Source organism: Protopterus annectens, chromosome 4.part0 (genome assembly GCF_019279795.1).
Source record: "Protopterus annectens isolate FY-2018-M chromosome 4.part0, PAN1.0, whole genome shotgun sequence".
Taxonomy (NCBI): domain Eukaryota; kingdom Metazoa; phylum Chordata; order Ceratodontiformes; family Protopteridae; genus Protopterus; species Protopterus annectens.
In genome coordinates, this window is record NC_056733.1 from 426577971 (window position 1) to 426601235 (window position 23265).

The following is a 23265-nucleotide window of genomic DNA, read 5'->3' on the forward strand; positions in this document are numbered from 1 at the left end:
CTATAATGCATCATGGATGTATCACCACATCACATCACTATTACCACTTGCTAGTTGCATGAAGACATATGGATGTATGTTAGGATCTCATGGCAATATAAAATTTTCACTGTCAATATCAAGGGAACAGTGATTGTGTGGCACATGTGTTGAGTTTGACATGTACTTATAGAGTGTGCTACAGGTATTGTTTGGTATGTGTATAGTATTACAGTGACAGCTTCCTTGACCATTGACACTTGACTTTACATTACAGTAATTTCTGTGCACGTGGGCATAGCTGATGCATTGCCATCAGTCACACATACCGCTGTACCATTCATTATCATGGATCACTTCTTAATTCACACATCAATTACAGATACACCAGACAATATCCACTGCCATTGCATGTGGCAGATGCATGCAATACCCAGCTATGTGTAGGGAATCCACTCATAATAGTGTGGTATTTGTATGTGTTGTTATCCATATGGCCAATACCTAGGTCAGGCATGGATGCTTTAGTCAAGTGAATCACATTTGGCACAGTGAGGTCCCACACATCTGATAGGCCATACAGAACTAATCTCTGGGATGTACTACCAAAGGATTTGACAGTGCAGACTTCCCTTCAAGATTTTCTACTAGATGCATGTGTGATACGTCTTTCTGTGCTGCACCCAGTAAATACACAGCTAAATGACAACATTGATGGCATGGGTGTGATTCTTGCAAGGTGGGGATTGGGGATTATGTGTCATGCAAACCCCTCAACTTGCCAGGATTGCCCCTGATTTGTAACTCCAGATCTAACACTGTCCATCTTAACCCCAACAAAAGTGCTCACTTTTGGGGAAGGGGTGGTGCCTTATAAAATACTGACAATCATTACAGCTGTACATGTCTGTTACTGCAGAACATGTATAATAAGTTACAATCAGAAATTCTGTCATTGCCATAGGTTAATGGATGTAATACTTTAAAAGTGTCCATGACTGTGCTGTTTCTTTCTACATTGCTCCAGAAGTCTGTTGCTATGTGTTCCTGACTGGTTGAGAGCTATGGTGACATGTCAGTCATATTCAAGCAAGTCATTTTGTAGATCTTTGTAGTATGCACATACCGCCTACTGTATATATCGTGCTTAAGTGCCCTCTCCAGTGAGCATGTCAGTGATGTTTATATCACAAAAATTCACCTCCATTAACATGCAATCTTGTGTGACTGTCACATATATACCATCAAGTGTGTTTATATTGCATAATATAATTGCTCAGGAGGTGTAAACAACAATACGTACTGTGCTATCTACATATGTGCATAATGCTATGCTACTGACTTGTCTTGGAAGTGTACGCACATTGACATATCAGTTCGTGGGGACATTTCCATATTTACTATGCTCTTTTCTTCTTTATTCATTCCTATCATTCATGTCTGTGGACATTTTCATCAGCACACTTTTCCTGCCCAGTGTACCTTTCCTTGTAGGTGCCCTTGCCATTTACTCTCCTCCTCCATTATTTCATTCTGCAAATAATTGTTTTAGTGTACTTTGCACTCAGTACACTTTTCTTTACTGTATTATTACTGCTGTTATTGCATTCTTTTCAACGCTGGTACTCACTGTGTCTGTCCGCTCAATCTCACTGAGCGGTTTGGTAAACTTGAATGTTACTTGTTTCTGTGCTTGTGCTGCTCTGCATGATTTCCTGGCTGGCAACATTGCTGCTGGCCATGAAACCTTGCTTGTATTTGTGTAAACACGAGGAGCAACTTGAAACATTTCAAACCTTCAAACAAATTCAAATACTGTGTTTCCAAATATGCTGATGATGTAAACACTTATACTCTTATAACATCTAAAAATGATGATACACTGTTTAATAGCTATCTGGCATTTATTAGTTTTTGGTTCATGAACATTATATTACATATTAACCATAACAAATATGCATTTATATGTTTTTGTAAAGCAAGGTTATATAATAATCCTATATTAAAATATTAAACCTTAAATAGATCAGATAATTATAATAACAGTAATATATGTTTTTCATTATACACATCCATTGTTAGAGGTAAGGCATTAAGGACTATTGGCTTGATACAAAGGAACATCACATCTAGGTTGAGTGATTTCCTGAAAAGGTTATGTGTTACCTATATTAGACCTATTATAGAATATAATTATTATTTTACAGTTTTTCTAAGGGAATGGAAAGTGTTCAAAGAAAATTCACTTGGAATATGAGTGTATCAACGTGAAGTATAATCAAAGGCTGCAATATTTAGGATTGAGTTCTATTAGCTACAGACTGTTGGCAAGTAAATTATATTCGGGGTGTTGATCACTACTTGGTAAAGAACTATTAGTGAACACAGATATACATACTGAAGAGAAACTCAGGGAAAAATAAGCTGTCATACAGGATAGAGAAAAGTAATGCTATGAGGAGAATGAAGTTTATTACACATCCTATTGTTAAATCATGGGATAAATTGCCTCTATGTGTTTGGAATAGTTTAGCCTTGGAGTCCTTTAAGACAGCCGCAGACTGTTGGGTAGGTCAATGGACATATTCATGTATGCCTGAATCTATATTTTGATATGACCATTGGATGTTAACACAGTATAACAAACCCTTGTATGTTTGCAAACACATCATCCATCTTGAAATACACCAGGGATTCACAACTAAAAAGATGACCAGACTAAAGACCCTCAGCTCTCAAGACAGGCTTTAAGCCCTAGCCCTGTACTCTGTCTGCACAGTGATTAATGTCTGGCATTCTGTGCTGTTAAGGACCCAACCCTCCTGTTATCCTATCCTTCCATAAAACAAATGGTTTCATAAATGCTAAAGACTCGGATCACCATCAATCAATAAATAAGACAAACTGGAGAGACAGATTTATTACTCATTGCTTCCACAATCTCTGCAATAATCTTCTGCTGCATATAAACCAGAGTGAAATCTTTACTTCCTTTAAGGCAAACCTTGACAGCTGGATGGCTGCCTGTAAATTCACCCCATACCTGATTGTTTTGGAATCCTGGAGACAGGAGGTGGTCTGTGAGGATAGGTATTGGCAAGGTGGTTAAAATGCTGAGCAATGACATTTATACATCTGTGACTGACAGAACATGATCATTAACCTGCTGTTTAGCAGGTGACAACATCTTGCTGTTGTTGAATTTATTATTGTCTTTGATAAAAATTATGTTGTAAAAAGTTGAAGGTGAATGAACTAATGGCTGAGCCTCATTATGTTATTTACGAAATACACTGTGGGTTATAATACCAAGTGGAAGAAAAATAGTTTCCATTGAGTATCCAATTGTTTACAGTCCAATTAAGGAAAGGTTGTGTTTTTGCTTCCCTCTCCATCATCATTTGAATCTCACTATCCTCATGTCAGGTATCTGGAAATTAGAAGGATGTAGCTATTTGTGAAGCCAGTGCAGCCAGTGATGTGAACACTGATCAAGTATCCTACTGACCCACTGACTCCTTTTCTTTCTTTCTTGGCATGATGGATGGAGACAATAAAGCTGCATAATGCAGACAGATTGTGCTTTTGCCAGCAAAGCACTTGCTGATGTCACAGAGTAGTATGCTCCAGTAAAAGACATTCAGTGGTAAAGAGAGAAAATGGAGCAAAAATGTTGGGTTGCTACATACCGCTAACTTTCTCACTGCCACCTTTGAAACGTTTTCACATGACCACCAGTGGCAAAGCTATGTGTGTCTGTATAAGTATCTCCATCTAAATACATACACACACACACACACACACACACACACACACACACACACACACACACACACACACACACACACACTTACACATGCACACACGCACATATACATGTAGAGAGAGAGAGAGAGATATAGTTGCTCACTACTTGGTTGAAGTACACTTTGTTCAAATGTGTGACACTTGAATTAAAGTCATCAAATGTTATCTATGTTGAAGAAATGGATTGGAACTCTTTGTGTTGATACCAGAGAAAATTTTCTCCAGTATTGTGTGATTTTGGTTTTGGTTTTGGTATATTTAATTTAGCAGCGATGTGGGTGTGCAGGGGGGTGGCTTTCCCCTCTGTAAAAACAGTTAAAAGAGATTTGTTTGGTTTGAGGAACACTTAACTTTGATACTTCTTTCTTAGATGTATTTTGCATTGTTGAACGGAATTCCAGTTAAGTGTTCTTTGGCTGACTGACCCCCCCCTACACACACAAACATGGACGGACTATTTCTTCTATTATGAGTGTCTGCATTTTGAACTTAAAAGTTGTTTCTGGAGAGTCCTCAATCATGAGCAGGGAATAAGTTGGGGAATGGAGGATAATCTGGTGACTGGTGCAATATGAAGATAGCGACGAATCACTATACAGCAAGAGTACCAATTGGGAAGTGACTTATAGCTGATTAGACTCTAGAACTACAAGAAGGGAACACAAACTCTGAGGCCCAGTTATGAAGAACAGTGGTCAGATTGGGTGATTGTATAATGTGAACTTCAAAGAATTGCCGCCTTACTGGCATGAGAATGAAGACTGCATGAAATGTAATAAGCAGGAAGCAAGATGGATAAAAAGACCCAGAGAAGGAGTATAATGGTTTAAAGATGAAAAAGCTTAGCAGCAGTACTTTACACTCATGGACTGGAAGACCTGTGGCTTTTAAAAGGACTAAATAATGGTGTCCATATCTCAGGCTAAGGCAATAATCTGTCAAGAGTGGTTTGCTGCAATTTATACAGCAGAATGTTTTTGGAGAGGTGGATGCAATGGGGAAGGAGGCAGTACTTGAATTGGCCAAGAAAGCTGTTCTCACAGCAGGAGAAAGAGAGTACAGATTTTCCATGCTTGATGCTTGTATACCTTTTCTTTGATTGGTTTGATATATTGATTGAAGGATCAGGTCAGGTCCAATCACATGCCGAAGTATCTGAAGTGTGGGAAAGTATCTACTGTGCTTCCTGCAGGGTCAGTGATGGACCAATCTATGAAGATTCACTTTAATTGAGAGAGATCTGAAAAATAGCACATCATTTTTGTTTGGGTTAATTAACAATCCATGGTTGGAGAACCAAGCTTGGAGAGTGGCATGGTTTTATTTGAATATAATTTTAATCAATGTGGTGGAAGATATTGTGAAAATGTCCCTAATTTTCTGTCATCATAAAAGATTGTCCCCCCCCCAGAATGTCTGCAATGAAACAAAATCTTTAGAGTATTGGGCCCATGACCAACAGCTGCAACACTCTAGTAGTCATTCTTTATTCATGTCACCGGTTCTCTAACCACTGCCCTTTGTGCCTTATTTGACCACGCAGCAATCCAGTTCCTCAGTCTGAGTCATACTTCAAACAGTTCCAGTTTTTCAAGTAGCCACTTGTGACAGACTTACTCAAAGGCTTTGATGAAGCCCATTTAGGTCACATTTACCTGTTCTTCCTTTCAAGTTCTTGTGTAAGCTAATCATAAAAACTGGATCAGGTTTATCTGACCGTTCTTTCTGGCTAGTAGGAACCCATGTTGATAGCTGTCCTGAAGAGTGATGTCTTCCATGAAAAAAAAACAGCCTTCACCCATGAATATAGAAAACAACTAATCAAAACTATTAATTTTATATATTTTAGGAAGTCAGTATAGTGTATGTAGCCATGTTCTTTAACAAGTAATTTCTTACTGTCACATTGTCACTGTTCAAGTGACACTCCGACCCCATGTGCAAAAATGGGAAAAGGGGTTGTGGATGGGTGGATGAATTTGCACTGAAGAAACCAGGATGAACATAACAATGTACCAATTTCTGGAGTCCTGTAAAGTAATTCATATAATTACTGAAATTAATTTTCACGTATGTGTCATTAATATGTTCCATATGTATCTGTACATACAGTGATACATTCAATATGAATATACTATTACCTTTATCAGCATGTTTAACCACAACATGAAAATCATTGGCCAGTTTTTAAAGCACGTTACACCTTTGGTAAGTTTTAACAAATTTTATTGCCATCAGACCGTTTAAAAACTGAGAAGTTTCAAAAGACGTATAATCACTGAAAGCACTAACATTCTTATTAAAATAGTTATAAAAGTAGTAGATAATTAAGGCAATAAGGCATTAAAAATTGGTATTACTACATTCACATGTCACAAGCCACAGAACTCGATTTACTGTTCTCTTTACTGGAGACAACAGAATCAAAGCATTGATACCAAAGGTTATAAACAATCAAGAAATTGTTTTAAGATGTAACTTGCAGATACAATGCATAAAGTCCATTTGAACATGTGATATGAGGAGATACTAGTTGGGATATGTTTTAATCCAAACTTCAGAACTGAAACATTTATATCATATATTGCATAACCCAAAACATTGTAAATTTTCATAATGACCACAGAACAAGTAGCAAATGTATTATGGTCAAATAAATCTGAAGGACATATAGAAGCAACCATAATGATGGCAAATAATTTTTAAATATCTTTGTTTTTATGTGGGGATATTGTATTTCATTATCTCATTTGCTGTCTTATTGCTGTAACTGAAATGTCCTGTTTGTTGCCCCCCCCCAAAAAAAAAAAATAGTTGTTGCCATTTAATAGTTACAGGCGCATTGCTGACTGGACTACGGATGGAAACTGGATTCTATGTCCATATTAGCTTAAGAACCACTTTATGTGGAATTTCAAAATGGCAAACAAAACTACCAGAGCTTAGATGCTGATGTAAATTTACTTATTACAATCCCTCCTATGATGCTGACTCTCTTTGGCAATGAAAAGTGTGATTAAAAGCTTACTAGTTTAAATCACTTTGCAGTTTCTTCTTGTTCTGCAGCAATTCTGTCTCCATAGTTTAGTCTTATGTTAACATCATTGCCATTACTGCCCAATTTTCTTTTACCATCTGATTGACTACTCACACGCACAAGTTTTTTATCACCTCAGTTATTTTCTTTTGCAATACCATTCTCAATGACTATATCAATTCATCTGAGAGGGCACTCCTTTGAAGCTATAAATCATGTATGTTTGAATTGCTGTTCTAAATCACCTGTGGTATCAAATGTCAAAGTTTGAGTCTTAAAGGCTTTGAGACCATAGGAAGTTACCAATAAAACCACAACAGGCACCCAAAGAGGCAGAAGGTAATAATAAAGTTACATATAACTGTACAGATTTTTTTAAGTCAATATGCTGAAGCACAAATTAGTCTCGGTCATAATTAACTTTACTAACTTTTGTGAAATAGTCTGAACATTTTCCTATACCATTTCCTTCTGGATAACTATTCCATATATTGTAAATAAATGTGTCAGCATTTCTGGGTATTTATCTCCCTCAATATTCTCTCCAGGATTTTCCCAGCTATTGTTTATAGACTAACCAATCTGTAGTTCCCTGGATTTTTCCTACTCTGCACTCTCCCCTCCCTGTATAAGGCAAGGGTACTACTATCACACAACTGTTTTCCAGACTTGAGGCCCTTCTGCACTGGCCAGTTAATCTGCTGGAAACCTTGTTTTGGGGATCTGCTAGCACGTTAACTAGCATTTTGGAGCATTTGTCATTAGGCCTTCCTTGTAAATGGGCTCTGCACAGTTGGATTATATGATTATTTAAGCCAAATGAATGAAACAAGAAAAAAGAATAAAACATATAACAACACAAGCTGTGTGTGTGTGTGTGTGTGTGTGTGTGTGTGTGTGTGTGTGTAAGACACAATGAGCATGTGGACGACACTCTGAAATCAAGAAAAAAATTATTATACTGAGATTGATATGTATAAACTTTGTCATTAGTAAGGATCACAATGTCACGAAAGGTGCAGAAACACAGAAGTGAACTAAGAACCTACAGACAGCTTTGAAAGCTGTTAAGATACTTTGGTTTGTGAGAAAAACAACAAAAATGTGACATGGCAGAGCTGCCATCTACCTTGGGTAATAAAGCAAAGTGTATGACAGCTTGGCTTTTACACTTTTTTTAAGTTAGTGTTAAAATGGGGCAGTTGAAACTCACCATGTACTACAGAGAATTAAGGCTAAGACTCTAATCATAGCCATTTGTTAATGTGTCCTTCATATAAATTTCTTGAATCTATTTTTTTACACTTTTTCCTTCTGCCAAGTGACTATTACGCAATTTTCTTCTACCAGACATCCATTTCTTCCCTAGAAGTAGGTTAATTCCAGATCTACTAGGGTGACATTCATCGGAGGGGAGGGTCCATCAACAGACATCTGTGTTGCTTGTGCCCTCAGTGGTATTCTTACTATGAGGCCAATTGAATTATGAATGGCTTAACCCTCCCCAGGTGGTTATGCAGGCAGTGGTATTGGCACAAGGACCATTTACGTCCTGTGGTCTACAAATATATGTCCCATCACATGAATCAGTAAGGGCTACTGTCATTGGCTTGGGTGATCACACCCACATCCTGACATGCCTCCATCTTGCAGCAGAGCAGAGGTATGAGTCAACTAAGGCCACCAACCCTCAGGTGGACATTCATCTTCAATTACAGATTTTTTAAAATCCATTTTTAGAACATAGTAACAACCTGATGATTATACTGGGTGATCCAATATCTATGTATCTATATATATATATATATATATATATATATATATATATATATATATATATATATATATATATATATATATATAGATAGGTCTACTTCACTTGACATAAAACCCATTTGACTGACATCCATTTGACCGACACCCAACTGACCTAAATTTCATTTGACCTAAAACTCATTTGACTGACTCCCATTTCACCGACAGTTAAGACATAGACTTGTTGTGGGTTTTCCGTCACCTGTTACTTGCTTGTGATAAAAAGAATTACTGTAACTTATAGTGCTGACTGTTAGAATTCCAGTAGTCATGCAGAAAGTAGTGTTGTAGTATTTCTTGAAAAATGTATTTTAATTCGCGAGCTCTGCTTCTATGCTGTGATGGATCCAAAGTCTTCTTAAGACACACAGTCTTGCTGTGCTGTTTACTGCTGAATCAGAGACACAGAGCTTTGCATGACTCCATCTGTAGTCTGTTTAAAGCACCAAGCCTTTCACATTGCACACTGATAAAGAAATATATTTTGTAGCTATAAGCACAGTTACAGACAACTTATTTTATAACAAACGACACGTACTATTTCTGTTAGTTTGTACCATATATTTACAAAGTTTTCCTTCATTACAGATATGAATGATGACTTCTACAAAATACCTCTCTCTGTCCCTCTCTCACATAACTGAACTACTATAATAGTTATACAGAGTGCTAGTCACGCACATAGATGTTGTTATTTCCTCTTGGTATCTTTTGTGGCCTTCTGTGGGAAGCACATAATGTCTGTTTTTAGACTTTTCTTTTGTCCTTTTCTGATTTACTTGTAAGCACTTTTGCTGATGTGAGGATGCCATTAACAGAAATCTGAAAGGAAACATCTGTACAAGCTCTTCCTATTGAAAAAACATCACGTATTGCTGAGTTTAGATATTTGTTCTGCAAACATGAGAAAATTATGTCCAATATTGTTTTGTTAGGCTTTTTCTGATGCTGTGAAGAGAAGCCTGTTTGTTATACATACAGTGTGAATGCACATTTTACATTGCTAAACTCTATACATATATTCAAGCAAACTTTTTATTCTATGCTTTATCTTTCAGCATATTTACAACATAATTAATTTCAGCCTTATTTTCATAATATCTAACATTTCTAAATGTGGGTTTTTCTATTTACATTTTTATGGGAAGTATCTAAAGTAATTTAGCAAATGTTTTGTGCATTCCCAGCAGTAGTGGCAATGTGTAGAGTACTATAAGGCAAGTTAAAGGTATATGCCCTTCTCTCCACTGTAGTGCGATCCTGGAGTTAGTATATATAATTAGGGGATTTTGGGGGGCACAGACCCCCACACTGGGGGGTGTGGAGGGCATAGTGCCCCACCTAGTTTGGCTGTACATTTTCCATTTCTGTTAAGAGGGTTAGTAAGTAGTTTTTAATTTCTGGAAAGGGTTAGTTATTGGTGTTCCAACTGTGCTTGTCTATGGTTTAAGATTTTGTATGTTGAAGTTCAGCATTGTAAGCTGTCGGTGAAATGGGAGTCAGTCAAATGAAATTTAGGTCAAATCGGTGTCAGTCAAATGAGTTTTAGGTCAAGTGCAGTAGACCCATATATATATATATATATATATATATATATATATATATATATATATATATATATATATATATATATATACACACACACACACACACACACACAGTGTGTGTGTGTGTGTGTGTGTGTGTGTGTGTGTGTGTGTGTGTGTGTATGTGTGTGTATAAAAACGTAACCTATTACCAGGGAAATGTAGTTTTGCAGGCTTAAGTGTAGTGCATACTTTCCTTAAGGAACAACAAAGCGAAAAAAAAAGGGAAAACTAGATGTACAGGAATGAGATCAGCATATGAATTGCTAAAATAAACTGTTGTCATAACTTCTTATGTGTCAAACATCTATTTGCATTCTGATTAAAAATAAGAAAACATGATTCATCAAGCTGGTATTGCTTGTTTAACCACTATTTATTAAGTTAAAACAAGAGATGAGCGCTTTCACTCTTGTCAGAGCTTATTCATTGGAAAAAGTTTTTATTAGAAAGTTTGTTTTTTTAAATGTGAATGCTTTTTATGTGTACAATGAATATCTTTTATTTGCAATTTTGCAATGAAAGAGATTAACATTAGGTGACAACTCAAATTTAAACGAACTTTTGCTAGCTGTCATGAAGCATCACACCTCTTTTATTCCATACTAAAATGTAGTTTTAGTTGTTTCATTTTCTTTATGCAACACCTGGGTGGGAATTTTCTTTATCCCCATGCCTTTACTGTGACACAGTGACCAAGAGCTTTGCAATGCTTCTGGTTTGTTTTGGAAGAGTTAGTGACCCACTAGGTTAGTTAAATGATATACTGTGCCACGGTGCCTGACTTGGAACTTTTCCACAGTGCCACTAACCTCTGTTACCATAGACACCTGACTGCTCTAGAGCAAACTGGTATCTCTGCCTTACAAGCAAGTATGTCTGCACTTCAGATATCTCAGGATGCCCACTTCTTTACATCTTTGATATCTTATTACTTCATTTTTGTTATACAACCCATGTTTGATACAAAACAGGCGATTCAGGTCCAAATGCAAGTACTAACTAATCACATTTAATGATAGACTTTGTGAGAGAACTTTAATGCAGATGTATAGAAAATGATTGACTATTCAATAAATCATCAATGCTGCTGTCTGAAACACTCATAACTGTAGTTCTTCAGAAACTTAACATATTAATGTGTTAAATGAGAGGAGGATCTTATGAGTGTGAAAATCAAGTTCTTCTTTTGGCAGCAGAACACACGGAATCTACCACACACCTAACAAGTTATGGAGGTGAGGTGAAAGACATTCCAGAAGTCAAATTATTAAGTATGGATTGTTAACTGGCACCTGTGGCCTTGTGATAATGCACATCCCATTGTCTACATATTATCAAGAAGAAATTCCACTGACTGGTCAAATATTCTTTCCATAGCTACCTTAGACATGTCTAGCAAAGTGAACAGCATTTAGTATGGCATGGAGAGGCTAAGATCAGTATTGTTCATACAGTGCACCAGGAAGCCGCAGAGTGTAGACTAGCATGGCTGTATGGACAGGAAAATCAGCTATCTCTCTACTTTTGCTAGTGCACATCAAAATATTCAAACTCAAACACACACACACACACACACACACACACACACACACACACACACACACACACACACACACACACACACACACACACACACACACACACACACACATGCACACACACGCACGCACAAGCACATACTGCTCTTCAAATCTTGGAAGTCACAGGAAACAAAGCAGGACTAAAATTAACTACAAGATGTTATAGTTATGCCTGGATTATGCACATCATCTGCTTCCTGAGATGGGGATGGGCTTGATATACTTGTTCCCACTACAGAAGATAATTAGTAGATGGAAAGAGTCTGCTGCAGACAGTCCTGAAGGGACATTACAGATTTTAGGCATGACCGATCATTATTTTTGCATACAAAGCACAGTTCAACCAACAACTATCTTCATGAGAAGTATGTTTACTCTTTGCATTGTTACTGTAAACTCTCAAGCTGAGTGACAACTACTACCTCATTTTCTGACTGTCTTCCTCCTGGAAGCCTTGAATTATATCCTTCCTGAAAGAGGGGCCTCATTATTTCTAAGATGGACTTCTGCATATAGTTCCTAAAACTGTGCCCAATCAATAAATACAGAATGGGATTAAGACAACTGTGTAGGTAACTTATTCCAACAGCTACAGAAGACCATGAATTGAGGGTGTCAGTCTCCATGAAAGAATGTAGGAATAACTTCAAAATACAGGTGACATGGTATGGTGCCCAGCAAATGAAAAATGACAACACAACAGCAGTGATGGTGATGTAGAGTTTCCTTTGTGCCACCAAAAGGTCTTTCTTCACATTGATAATCAGGAGAGCTGAGCATATAATGAGCAGCACCAGTGGTATTGCAAAGCCAGCAAGAAAGGCTGTCAGTAGAAGGGCCATGTCTTCTTCATGGGATGATACGTGACTCAAGCATGATGTCACTGAGAACAGTGTAATGGTATCCTGGTAATAAAAGTAGGGTAATGCTAAGGCTAATGCCATGATCCACACAATTAAACAGGTGCAAAAAGCAGCCTTTATGGTCCTGTGTTTGTGCCATATGGCAGGATGTGCTATAGACAGGTGCCTGTCAAGGGTGATAACCACTAGGAAGAACACACTTGCAAACATGGTCAACATACCTAGGCTGAATGTTAGCTTACAGAGCCAACGGCCAAACATCCAATTCCCCAAGAGTAAATAGGCAAATGGAAGGGGTAGAAAAATAGTTTCCAGAAGGTCTGCAGCTGCCATGTTTAGGAACCAAAGTGTTGTGACTGTCCTTTTCAGCTTATATCCCATTACCCAGATGACAATGACATTTCCTGGAATGCCAAAGGCAATAGCGATACCATAAAGTACCAAAGTGGCAACGTCAAAGGCACTGTTCTGCAGAATCACCTCATTTTCATAGTTATATTCCAGTAGATATTCATAATCTCTGGCAGTGGAGGAGATGGAAGAATTCTGGGAAAGCTCCTTGTGAAGTAAACTTCTGTCCATCTTTTCATCTGTGAAATAAAAAAATGCTTAAATTTACAGTGAACTGAAAATTATTTATTTGTTCAGCATTATGAAAATACATGGGTCATTATTTTTAATTCTCGCTAGTTTTGACTACTTTATAGTTTACTACATTATAGATATCAAATGATTAAAGAAATACTCCAAAGATGGACAGGTAGTATGTGATAAGCATGCTTTCTGAAGCTCACTGCACTAGCATCTCACTATGGATCTAGCAAAATAATATACATACTAACAGAATATAGGGCAAAGCCAAAAATAAAGGACAATGGCTCAAAATCAGGGATAGCTGAAAGTTATTCTTCTAAACCTGTATTCTTTTAACTCTCTTTATACTTATTCCTAAGACTGCAGTGAGACAACCCACTGGGACAATCAAGCCAGTGGTGCAGTAAGGTGAACTGAAGGAATGTTTGATGTTTGTTTAATTTAAGGTAGAAAGCTATTTCGGTAGGTCATTCAAATGTACGGAGATGGACAAAGGTGGAATTTCATGTTTGAGGACTGTGGTGGTCATGACCAAGGAATGCAAAGTGACATCTGGTGTCTGTCATTGCAGCTGACATTTAAGATGACTTGGAGAGATTGTCAGCTTATTAATTTTCAAAGTATGAGGTGATATGGAAAATAACCACATGTGTACCAGTACTGGGTGGGTGAAAGTATAGAATACCAGTTCATCACATAGAATGAAGCCAGTTTTCATCCTGGTGCTCTGGATTGGTGAGAGTATCATGGTACTATTGCTAGCCTTCATATATTAACATATGGTAGAAACACATCATTGCTTGTAACTTGGCTGGATCTCCCTGGCTTAACAGTTATACAGCTCTCCACTATCTCACTCCATATGTAGCTTTCATTCAGACCACATTAGTGAGTTAAATTCTATACCTCTTTCTTCCTTCTTAGTTCCTACTTGTTCTTAACAAAAGACTCTGCACATGTAAGTCATGCAGGATTCAGGAAAAAATAAATAAATGAAACATATTCTGTACTGAACTTGCCTCCAATGCTACCATTTCTCTTCATTATCATGGTGATCAAACATGATTGCTCTAAAATGCATAAAAGAAGAGGAAAGTAGACTGTTAGCATGGAAACAATACCACTGTACTAAAATAGCCTCATTAAAAAGTATGGATGTCCATTAGACTGCCTGAGTTGGTCTAATTCAGGTTTTAGTAAACTTGCCAATGCAACAAGTCATATAGTGTCAGTCAGTGAAATGACTTTATCCTGGTAGAACTCAGTTCCACCGACTCTGTCATTTTAACTTCTGTCTTTGCAGGAAATTTATTAAGTGATGGAATGGTAGCAAAATCACCCATTCTGGTAGTAAAATATGATTTTCCCCAAGAGACTTGCTCTGTGGGATTTTTTTCAGAGTGGCTATATAATAACTATGTTTTATATCACTGGAATAGGTGGGCATAGGGGATTGGGATAACAGATCAAATTGCATACCCCAATGGCCATGATTTGTGGTGATGGCAACTTTATGTACCGATGCTAGTGGCAACACAAAGAATTAATATTGGTGGGAAGTCTAAGCATGCCCATAGTTTGTCTGTGCCACACATGGCTAATGTTAAAATAATAATAATAATAAAAAAAAAGATAAATCTTAAATGATGTTGTGTTAATGCTAACAGTGCATATTCATGTATCAAAATGAAATTATTGATATATTTTTAATCAACCAGTGTTAAAATGTTTCCTGCAAAAGATTCATACAGGGAATACTGGTAAATGTGCAGAGGTCAATGGCTAGAAGGAATCTCAGCAAATATAATAAATAGTAAAAAAGCTAAAGTTTAGTTAAGAATAAGGATAAAGAGGAACAGTTTATTGGGAAACATAATGTGGATAACACTAAATGGTACTGGTACCGGAGGAACACTTGGTAGGAGATGTAGACCTAACATCTCTTTTTGCTCCTTGTAGCAGTTACTAGACTCTTTTCAGAAAATAATGTATGGATATTTAATCATGAACTTATCTGAAACTGTGGATTTGACTGGCTATTTTACCTAAAATGGATTAGTCCATGAAGAATATTATAGATGCCTTATTATGTAATATATGACAATAACCATAGGTAAACCACATGAAAGCAGTGATCTTAATGAGTATGCAAAATGATAATAATAATAATAATAATAATAATGCAATTGTACACTGGACCGAATGAAATCAACCAATTACATTAGTTATGAAATAGGATGATTTGAAAATTTACATCCATTAAGTAACTGACAATAATGTCTGGCAATCACCAAGTTAATCAAAGCTTGACTGGTTGAGCAAGATAGACCAAATGGGCCTCTTATGAATGTAATTCCAGCTTAACTCTGAGACTGGCACCCTTAACAGTAATTTTGTTAGTCAGGTGTGCAGAACCCATAGCCTCCTGTGTAGAGAGAGAGAGGGGGTGGGCTTTCCCCCACGTAAAAGAACTGAGCTTTGGTCTTGAGGTCATAATTATTCTTGCATGCATCCTGAATTTTAATTTTCTCAAAAATCTTGTCAGACTAGATTTTACTTTCTATGCTTTGTTTAGTTACTTCTCTATCCCCAATGCCTGCAGATCATCTAGCCACTGCTTATGAGAGTGGCCATTCATTCCCCATCATTGGACACAGCTGGTCACAGTACAGCCATCACCAAAGAAAATAATGAGGGTGTTTTTCCTGTTCTTGACTATAACATCTCCCCAAGAAATGTCAGGGCCTATTATGCTTTCCTCCATGAAGGTTGCTGTACAGACATCACTTTCCATAACCAAAGGGAAGAGTCTTAGCCTACAAACCTCATGCTGTGAGCCTCTCTTTGCAATAGCTGTCAACAGTGCATTGGACTAGATTGTGTCCCCCCCCCAGTATGAGCCAGCATCAGCTATTTACTCACATTCTCTTTTGTTAACTTCTGTAGAACCCACAATACTGGCCATCTCAGTTACCTTTAGGGCTGATTCACTCTGTAGCACAGAGATGATATTGTCTGTGTTTAAATGGGTTTGTGTAAATATCATTTTTGACTTTTTTTCCTGAAAAGGCATTCTCATAAGGGTTATTTGCACTTAGGTTTGAGGGTCATTTTCTGGTGAAGGAAAACAATCCCTCAGATTCACTAATCTTCTGTGCAGGACTAGCTTAGTCCTGCATGGAAGCGTCTGTTTAGGAGCAGAATGGCAGAGCACCATTCCTATTAATGAAGGCGTGCTGCCCGACCTCCTAGGCTTACATGGAGCTCTCAGAATAAACATACCCCTGCAATGTAGAACAGCACAAAGTAGAAATAAATGAGCGAGAGCACTCATAGGTGTCCGCATAGCCCCACCAACAGTCCGACATGTGTACAACAGCAACAGGACATAAAAATCAAAAGAAGAAACCCCTTTATTTTTTTTTTTAAATCCGAGTACAGCTAACCGTAGGTGCGCAGGTGTGCCTATTGTTTAGCTATGGTTAAAGCAGCTTAAAAGGCTGAAGAGGATAACAAATATGCAAATGAAGCAGCACAGCAATAGTGTAGTGGGCAGAGCATTTGCCTAATGAGCAGGCATTCCCAGTTCAAGTCCCACTACAGCACAGTCTATTTTACATGGCAAAGCATGGTATAACCAATATTTTTATTGCAAAACCCACTAAATAACCTATATTTATGAAATGGAGTACTGCAGGAAATGCACATGTGAAGAGTCAGTGTCATTATGAATAAGGCAGTAGTAAGCACGTGTAAGCACAGATAAGCAGTAGTAAGCACTAGTAAGCATGTTTAATTATGTATGTGCAGGGGTAAACATTGCCTACACAGATTAAGCAAAGTAGAAGCTAACTGGGTGTACGAAACTGTGACCGGAAGTTAGCAGTGCTTACCTCCATGCAAACCCGCACAGACCTGCTTACAACTGCTTTAAAGTGCCTCAATCACTCTGTATCCAATGGGCCTTTGTCTGCCCAGCAACAAAATAAACAGCCATGCAGGCCACGAACCCAGGGCCCTATACACCATAGTCCCAGTAGCTATCCACCAAGCCATCACAGAAGTATAAAAGAATGAGGTAGTAGTAAACATGGCCTCACCATAGTATAACCAAACTGAACCTGTGAAAGGCATCAGTATACAGTCATATGTGCCATAAGTGACTACATAACATAAATATGTGAACTGGAGTACAGCAATAAGCCCAGAAGTGAGATGTACTTGTAATAGAGTGTCGAAGTCCCCAATAAAACACAAGGACCCCACAGAATGTACGTGCACATCAATCAGGGATACTAGGCATACATACAAGGTGTAATGAATAATAACACAATGCCAAAAAGGCATTATAATGAATGTCTACTGCAGGCAACACCAAGCATTGCACAGGCCAGCTTAGGAGGTGTGAGCAATGTGTACACCAGCTAACTCTTTGTGCCCAGTGGTATACCCCTTTAAACAATGCCAACCTTAGTTAAGCAGGTTTGCCCATAGCTTAGCCTTTTCAAAACTGGCCAATCACAGAAAAGTGTGGGAAATCGACCCTACTTAAACCCAAGAGGCAGGAATACAGCTCATAAATGGTTGTAGCTTCCCCTTGCAGGCACTATGGCAGTAAGGAGAGAAGGGGTGCGCTTCCGGGCACAGCACTGGTGCATCCAGAATTCCAAGGTCATAGCTGGACTCCTAGTTAAAGACCATGCACAGAGACCGCTGCAGGGCCAGTACCAGGGCTCCCAATATAAGGCAGAGGCCTGGGACCATCTTGCCCGTGACCTCACCAGTGCCACTGGCATACCCAGAACTGGTGAGCAGGTCAGGCACCCCTATGCCGACCTGAAGTGGCAGAAGGGGGACCTCTTGGAGGAGTGGCTCCAAGAGGCTAGAGCATCAGGGGATGTCCCAGTCATGTGTAAGTATCAGTCCACTACCTGTTTAATAACTGCCAGCTCAAGTATATATGGATAGGTATGGTTAAATATTCCTCTTATGCCCCCACAGCTGCAATGGAGTGGGCCGCGAACCAGGAGGCCCATATCTGCCATCTGGCACTGTTGCGACACAAGGCAGGTTAGTAATACTCATGCTTTTACTGTCATAGGAAATAAAATAAAAGTAGTAGTAAAGTAATTGCTTGTATAAAATCTGTTTTTTTCTAGGCAAGTACTGCATACACTAGAGAATATGGCAGGAAGTGTCTCATATTGTTAGTATGGCAATAAAAGTGTAATACCCTGACAAAGCAGGTCTAACTGCTGGACTGTATTATTCTGGTATCATATGGTAATGTAGATTTGCAATCATGTAATAGTACTGTAGTATTAAGCACTGTTACCCACACCATGCACCATAAGGTGAATGTGTAGGAATGCCTGTATATGACAGGTATAATCCCCAGAGGCCATTTAATACAACTGAGAGACACATAGACAGTAAACATGGGAAATGCAGATAACAAAACCCGAATAGCACATGCAACTGAAATGTGAACTGTTGTTTTATTAGCACACACAGCCACAGTTTGAATCTTGTCAGTGGTAGTAGTCTGCATACAGAATTATACACCACAACTGTACAGATATGTCCAGACTGTCTAGTAAAGTAGCCCATATCTAATGCCTATCAACCTGCCCCCTGGGAAATCAGTGGGATGATCCCAGACATATAGGCAGCAAACAGGAAATACAACTGATTGACACATATCTATGACAACAAACCTGGCACACTAACTACTCCCCAATACCTTATGTGACTAAGAAGCCGCGTGTGTCCCATTTACACCCCAACCTGTTAAGCTGTGGTCAGACTATGTACCGTAACAGAGTGAGATGTATGTGTATAATACTAATATGTAAGCTGGAACCTTGTTTGGCAACAGTCAGGTAGTGCTAACAAACATTGCTCCCACAAGTACGTTGAATACGAACACTGTGCTGTGAAATACAGACCAATATAACCTGTACTGGTACCATCCACCCTGGTATAGTAGGGGATTGTGAGTGTTGCAATTTCTCTAAATAATAAAGTATCACTGGTCACTGTCACCCACACTGTGCTACATAATATAACTGTGTAGGAAAGCATATGTGTGTGTGTGTGTGTGTGTGTGTGTGTGTGTGTGTGTGTGTGTGTGTCAGGTCACTAAAGGTGGAAGAGGGCAATATTCTAGATATGTCCAGGCATACCAGCATGTGGTCAACACATGGCCAGAGTCTGTGCAGAAAGAGTTGGATAGCATAGTGCAAAGCATCAACCCAGAATCTGGTTGTATGTGTACAGACAGTTAGTCAGTGTTAACAAACATTCCCTCCACAGGTATAGCAGGTAAGGGGTGTATACAGCAGGTAAAACCGGTTCATGTGGAATGATGTTGACAGCCATATCAGTGTCCAATATAGGTCTATAGGGTAGTGTAGTAAGACTTGTAATGTACAGATAACAGCACTGACTAGGAAAGTAATGTGGAGTACAGGAATATACTACTTGTTAATTGACATCTCCCCCCCCACCTTATCTCCAACAATAAGCAACATACCCACCCCAACTGGTATGTACTGACTCTGATAATGGCCAATCGTTTGATAAATATTCTAATGGTTACCATGCATGTGCCATATTGAATTATTAATAAATCCAAAAAACTCCAGTTGTTGTCCAAGGTCAATAAAGACATATTCCAAACACTTTTACTGTACAAAAACGCACTCTAGCACCATAAAATACACAACAATGGACTTAGCGCTTTCATTTCCAAACCCGGAAACATCATCAGAGTCAACTTTCTCATCTCACCTTACAATTTAAATAGACCCAACACCTTTCCCATCGGTCATAAGTTAATTGAGACTCATTTTTTATTTTTGAATTATCCCAAAATTGTTGGCATGGTGCCATCAACATATCTGCATGTTGTTCTTATTACCACTGTGGTCCCATATATGCATGTGTTCTGTTTGCTATGCAACTGTTCTGTATCTGGTGTCTGGATTAATGGGAATATCTATGCATGCTGTTATACTCAACCCTGGAATGTGTTGACTATTACTAACCCATATATGATGTTGAAATCTAAACACTATAGCATGCTTGGGAAGGCCGGTCCTAGTGGACCCACCTGAGCTGGCAGAGGCACTGGGCACCAGCATGTCTGGGGCCCAACCCTGCACCTCCCTGTCCATTGGTCCTGCACCACCTTCGGGTGTAACAGCCTCAGGGGATGGGGCTTGCCCCCCCTGGGAGTGGGTGCGGACAGGCACCTGTCACCCATCGCCAGGTCAGGGTCATGGTGCGTAGAGTGATCAACGACCAGGTCGGTGATCTTCTACACCAGCTTGAGGGCCGTGTGTCACAATTAGAGTCAGCCTGGCTCTGCAGCTCAAACCCCAGCACAGCCACCTTTGGGGATGTGAAGGTGTAGTGGTGACTGCCCTTGGGTGGGGACCTCAGTCCCACTGTTACCACTAGGGGGCTTGTGGGCTTCCGATATCTCAACACCCCTCCCCATCAAGGTATTTACCCTCCACATGTGTCATATACTGCCCCTGTATGCATCTTGTGTGACTTGTCTGTTAACCTACCCAACCTACCTCCCTAAATATACCTACTACCCCTCCCCAACATCCCACTTCCACCTGAAAAAAAAGGGCAATCTGTTCCCACAAAAAACTCTTGCCCCATACATAGCTGTCCATTTCACAAACAGGTCCACTGGACACATGTAATCTGGTCTAATTGGCATCACAATGAATTTTTGTTGTCCTCACCCCTCTCCCAGGGGTTTGAGTGTCCAAACCTACCTCCAAATTCAGTGTATCTGCACAGCTGTTGCTGTAGAAGAAATGGGCAGCTATGGACCTTCCCTACACCCTTCATGCACATCCCTAGCTATTTTCCCTACTGCCTTTACCTCTTTCCTCTTTGTGCCCTTTTTCACCACTTTCCTATCAACCCTTTTTTCTTTTCTTTTAAAGAAATTAGCATGAGGGTAAGTGGGAGTAAGCAGTTTTAAGTAGCAGTAAGCGGGTTTAAGCCTGTTTGCATGGGGTAAGCACTGTCCACACAGGTTAAGCAATTTAGAAGCTAACTGAATATAAGAAACTGTAACCGGAAGTTAGCAGTGCTTACCTATGCGCAAACCCAAGCAAACCCACTTACAACTGCTTTAAAGTGCTTTAATCACTCTGTATCCAATAGCCCGTGTTCTGCCCAGCAACAAAATAAACAGCCTCTGCAAGGCTCGAACCCAGGACCTTGCAAACCATAAACAAAGTGATTTACCACTAAGCCATGACAGATATACATAAATTTGATGTTATCACAAACATATCATCCAGCACAATCATTCAACAGTACAGGAAATGTAGTAATATCATACCACACAACCTCTTAATGCAAGAATTCTGGACAAAGTGTGCCAAAATGTGGGTACAAATAGAGATATATGTCAAATATTGTTTTCATACACTTAAAATATTGCTAGTTAAACAGTTATATGTATTAAAAGATATATTTTGAAGGAGATGAAGTCTGAAACACAAAGGTGTTGTCAGTAGTTACTGACTTCAATTCTGAGATCATCCATGTCAATTGCCAAGAGAATGAGGTACAGGCCAAAATTATGAGCCAAGCATGCATGGACATATGAACAAATATATATCTGTAAATGTAGACAGATATATATATATCTATATATATATATATATATATATATATATATCTATAAAACTCACAAATAATCATATAACATCAATTGTATATAGATAGATAAATATGTTCATATGTGTATATATATATATATATATATATATATATATATATATATATATATATATAGGGTTTACATATATAATTATGTATATATATATATATATATATATATATATATATATATATATATATATATATATATATATATATATATATATATCTATATATATATACATATATATATATATACACACACATACACACACACACACACACACACACACACACACACACACACACACACACACACACACACACACACAGACACACAGATAGAAATGTGTAGAGCATGTCCAAATGGGAACAACATCCTGAACTACTCACTACAACAGAAGAGACCATATGCACTGTTAATGGGGGTGGGGGCATAAATGAGGGATACCTGGTAATTACTGCTATGTTGCCCCCTCCACAGCCCTAACAGATATGCTGTGCAATCCAATATCCAGCACATGCAGTTCCTGACTCCAGGACCCTCCACAAGACAGCTACAATGCTTTAACAGTAAGCCAATTCACCTGTAAACTGTAAGGGCAATATCTGTAACATATCAAGCAGAAATGTCATTCTACCGTAGGGAATGCACAATGTGGACGGAGTACACATTACAATGGTGCAGATATGCACACACATCTATACATTGGCAAATATATTCAGGTATATATATATATATATATATATATATATATATATATATATATATATATATATATACACACACACATATATGAAATATGTAATGAGGGATGAGTACAGTGGGACAATTACCCCCTTTCTTTTGGATGAAAAGCCCTCAGTGATGAGGTGTGCCACATAGCCTGGTATTACAGGTGTGCTCTCTGGAGCATTGAACCAGGTCCCATTTACTGCACAGATATCGATGTTCCCCATTTGCAGGTGTGCCTCAAAAGAGTGCCTTTTTAGGTTTAGACGTCTGGCATTGAGTAGCCTTACCTTCAATTTTGCATGCTTGTATCTGTTATGGTGGTGGTTTTGTCCTTTGAACCTTGCCTAAATAAGGCACTATGGGGGTGCCAAGAGCTGTAGCCAGTAACCTGAATCCCAGGGGCAACAGGTGCAGACCATCTCTGGCAAAGCATTGTGGTTTGTCAATCATGTCATTCCAGGCAGACAGATACTGGATCCCCTTTGAATGACATCAGAAGCTTAACCACATGGAGTCATTGCTGTGTATATGTATATGTGTGAGTGTTCATATGTACATATATATCTCC

The 23265-nt window shown here is 38.6% G+C and overlaps 1 protein-coding gene across 2 annotated transcripts in view; it reads right to left on the reverse strand.

The window, feature by feature from the left end:
* The window catches only part of LOC122799368 (G-protein coupled receptor 1-like), a 177457-nt gene that overhangs the window by 126150 nt on the left and 28042 nt on the right, over positions 1-23265 (reverse strand). The window contains exon 2 of one of the 2 annotated variants that reach the window (XM_044068374.1): positions 11896-13260. The exons of the other annotated variant lie outside the window; for it this stretch is intronic. Within the exon in view, the coding sequence (XP_043924309.1) occupies positions 12194-13252 (1059 nt within the window). The 5' untranslated portion in view covers positions 13253-13260 and the 3' untranslated portion in view covers positions 11896-12193. Of the gene's footprint in view, positions 1-11895; positions 13261-23265 lie in introns of those variants that run through there. 2 annotated transcript variants of the gene reach the window in all.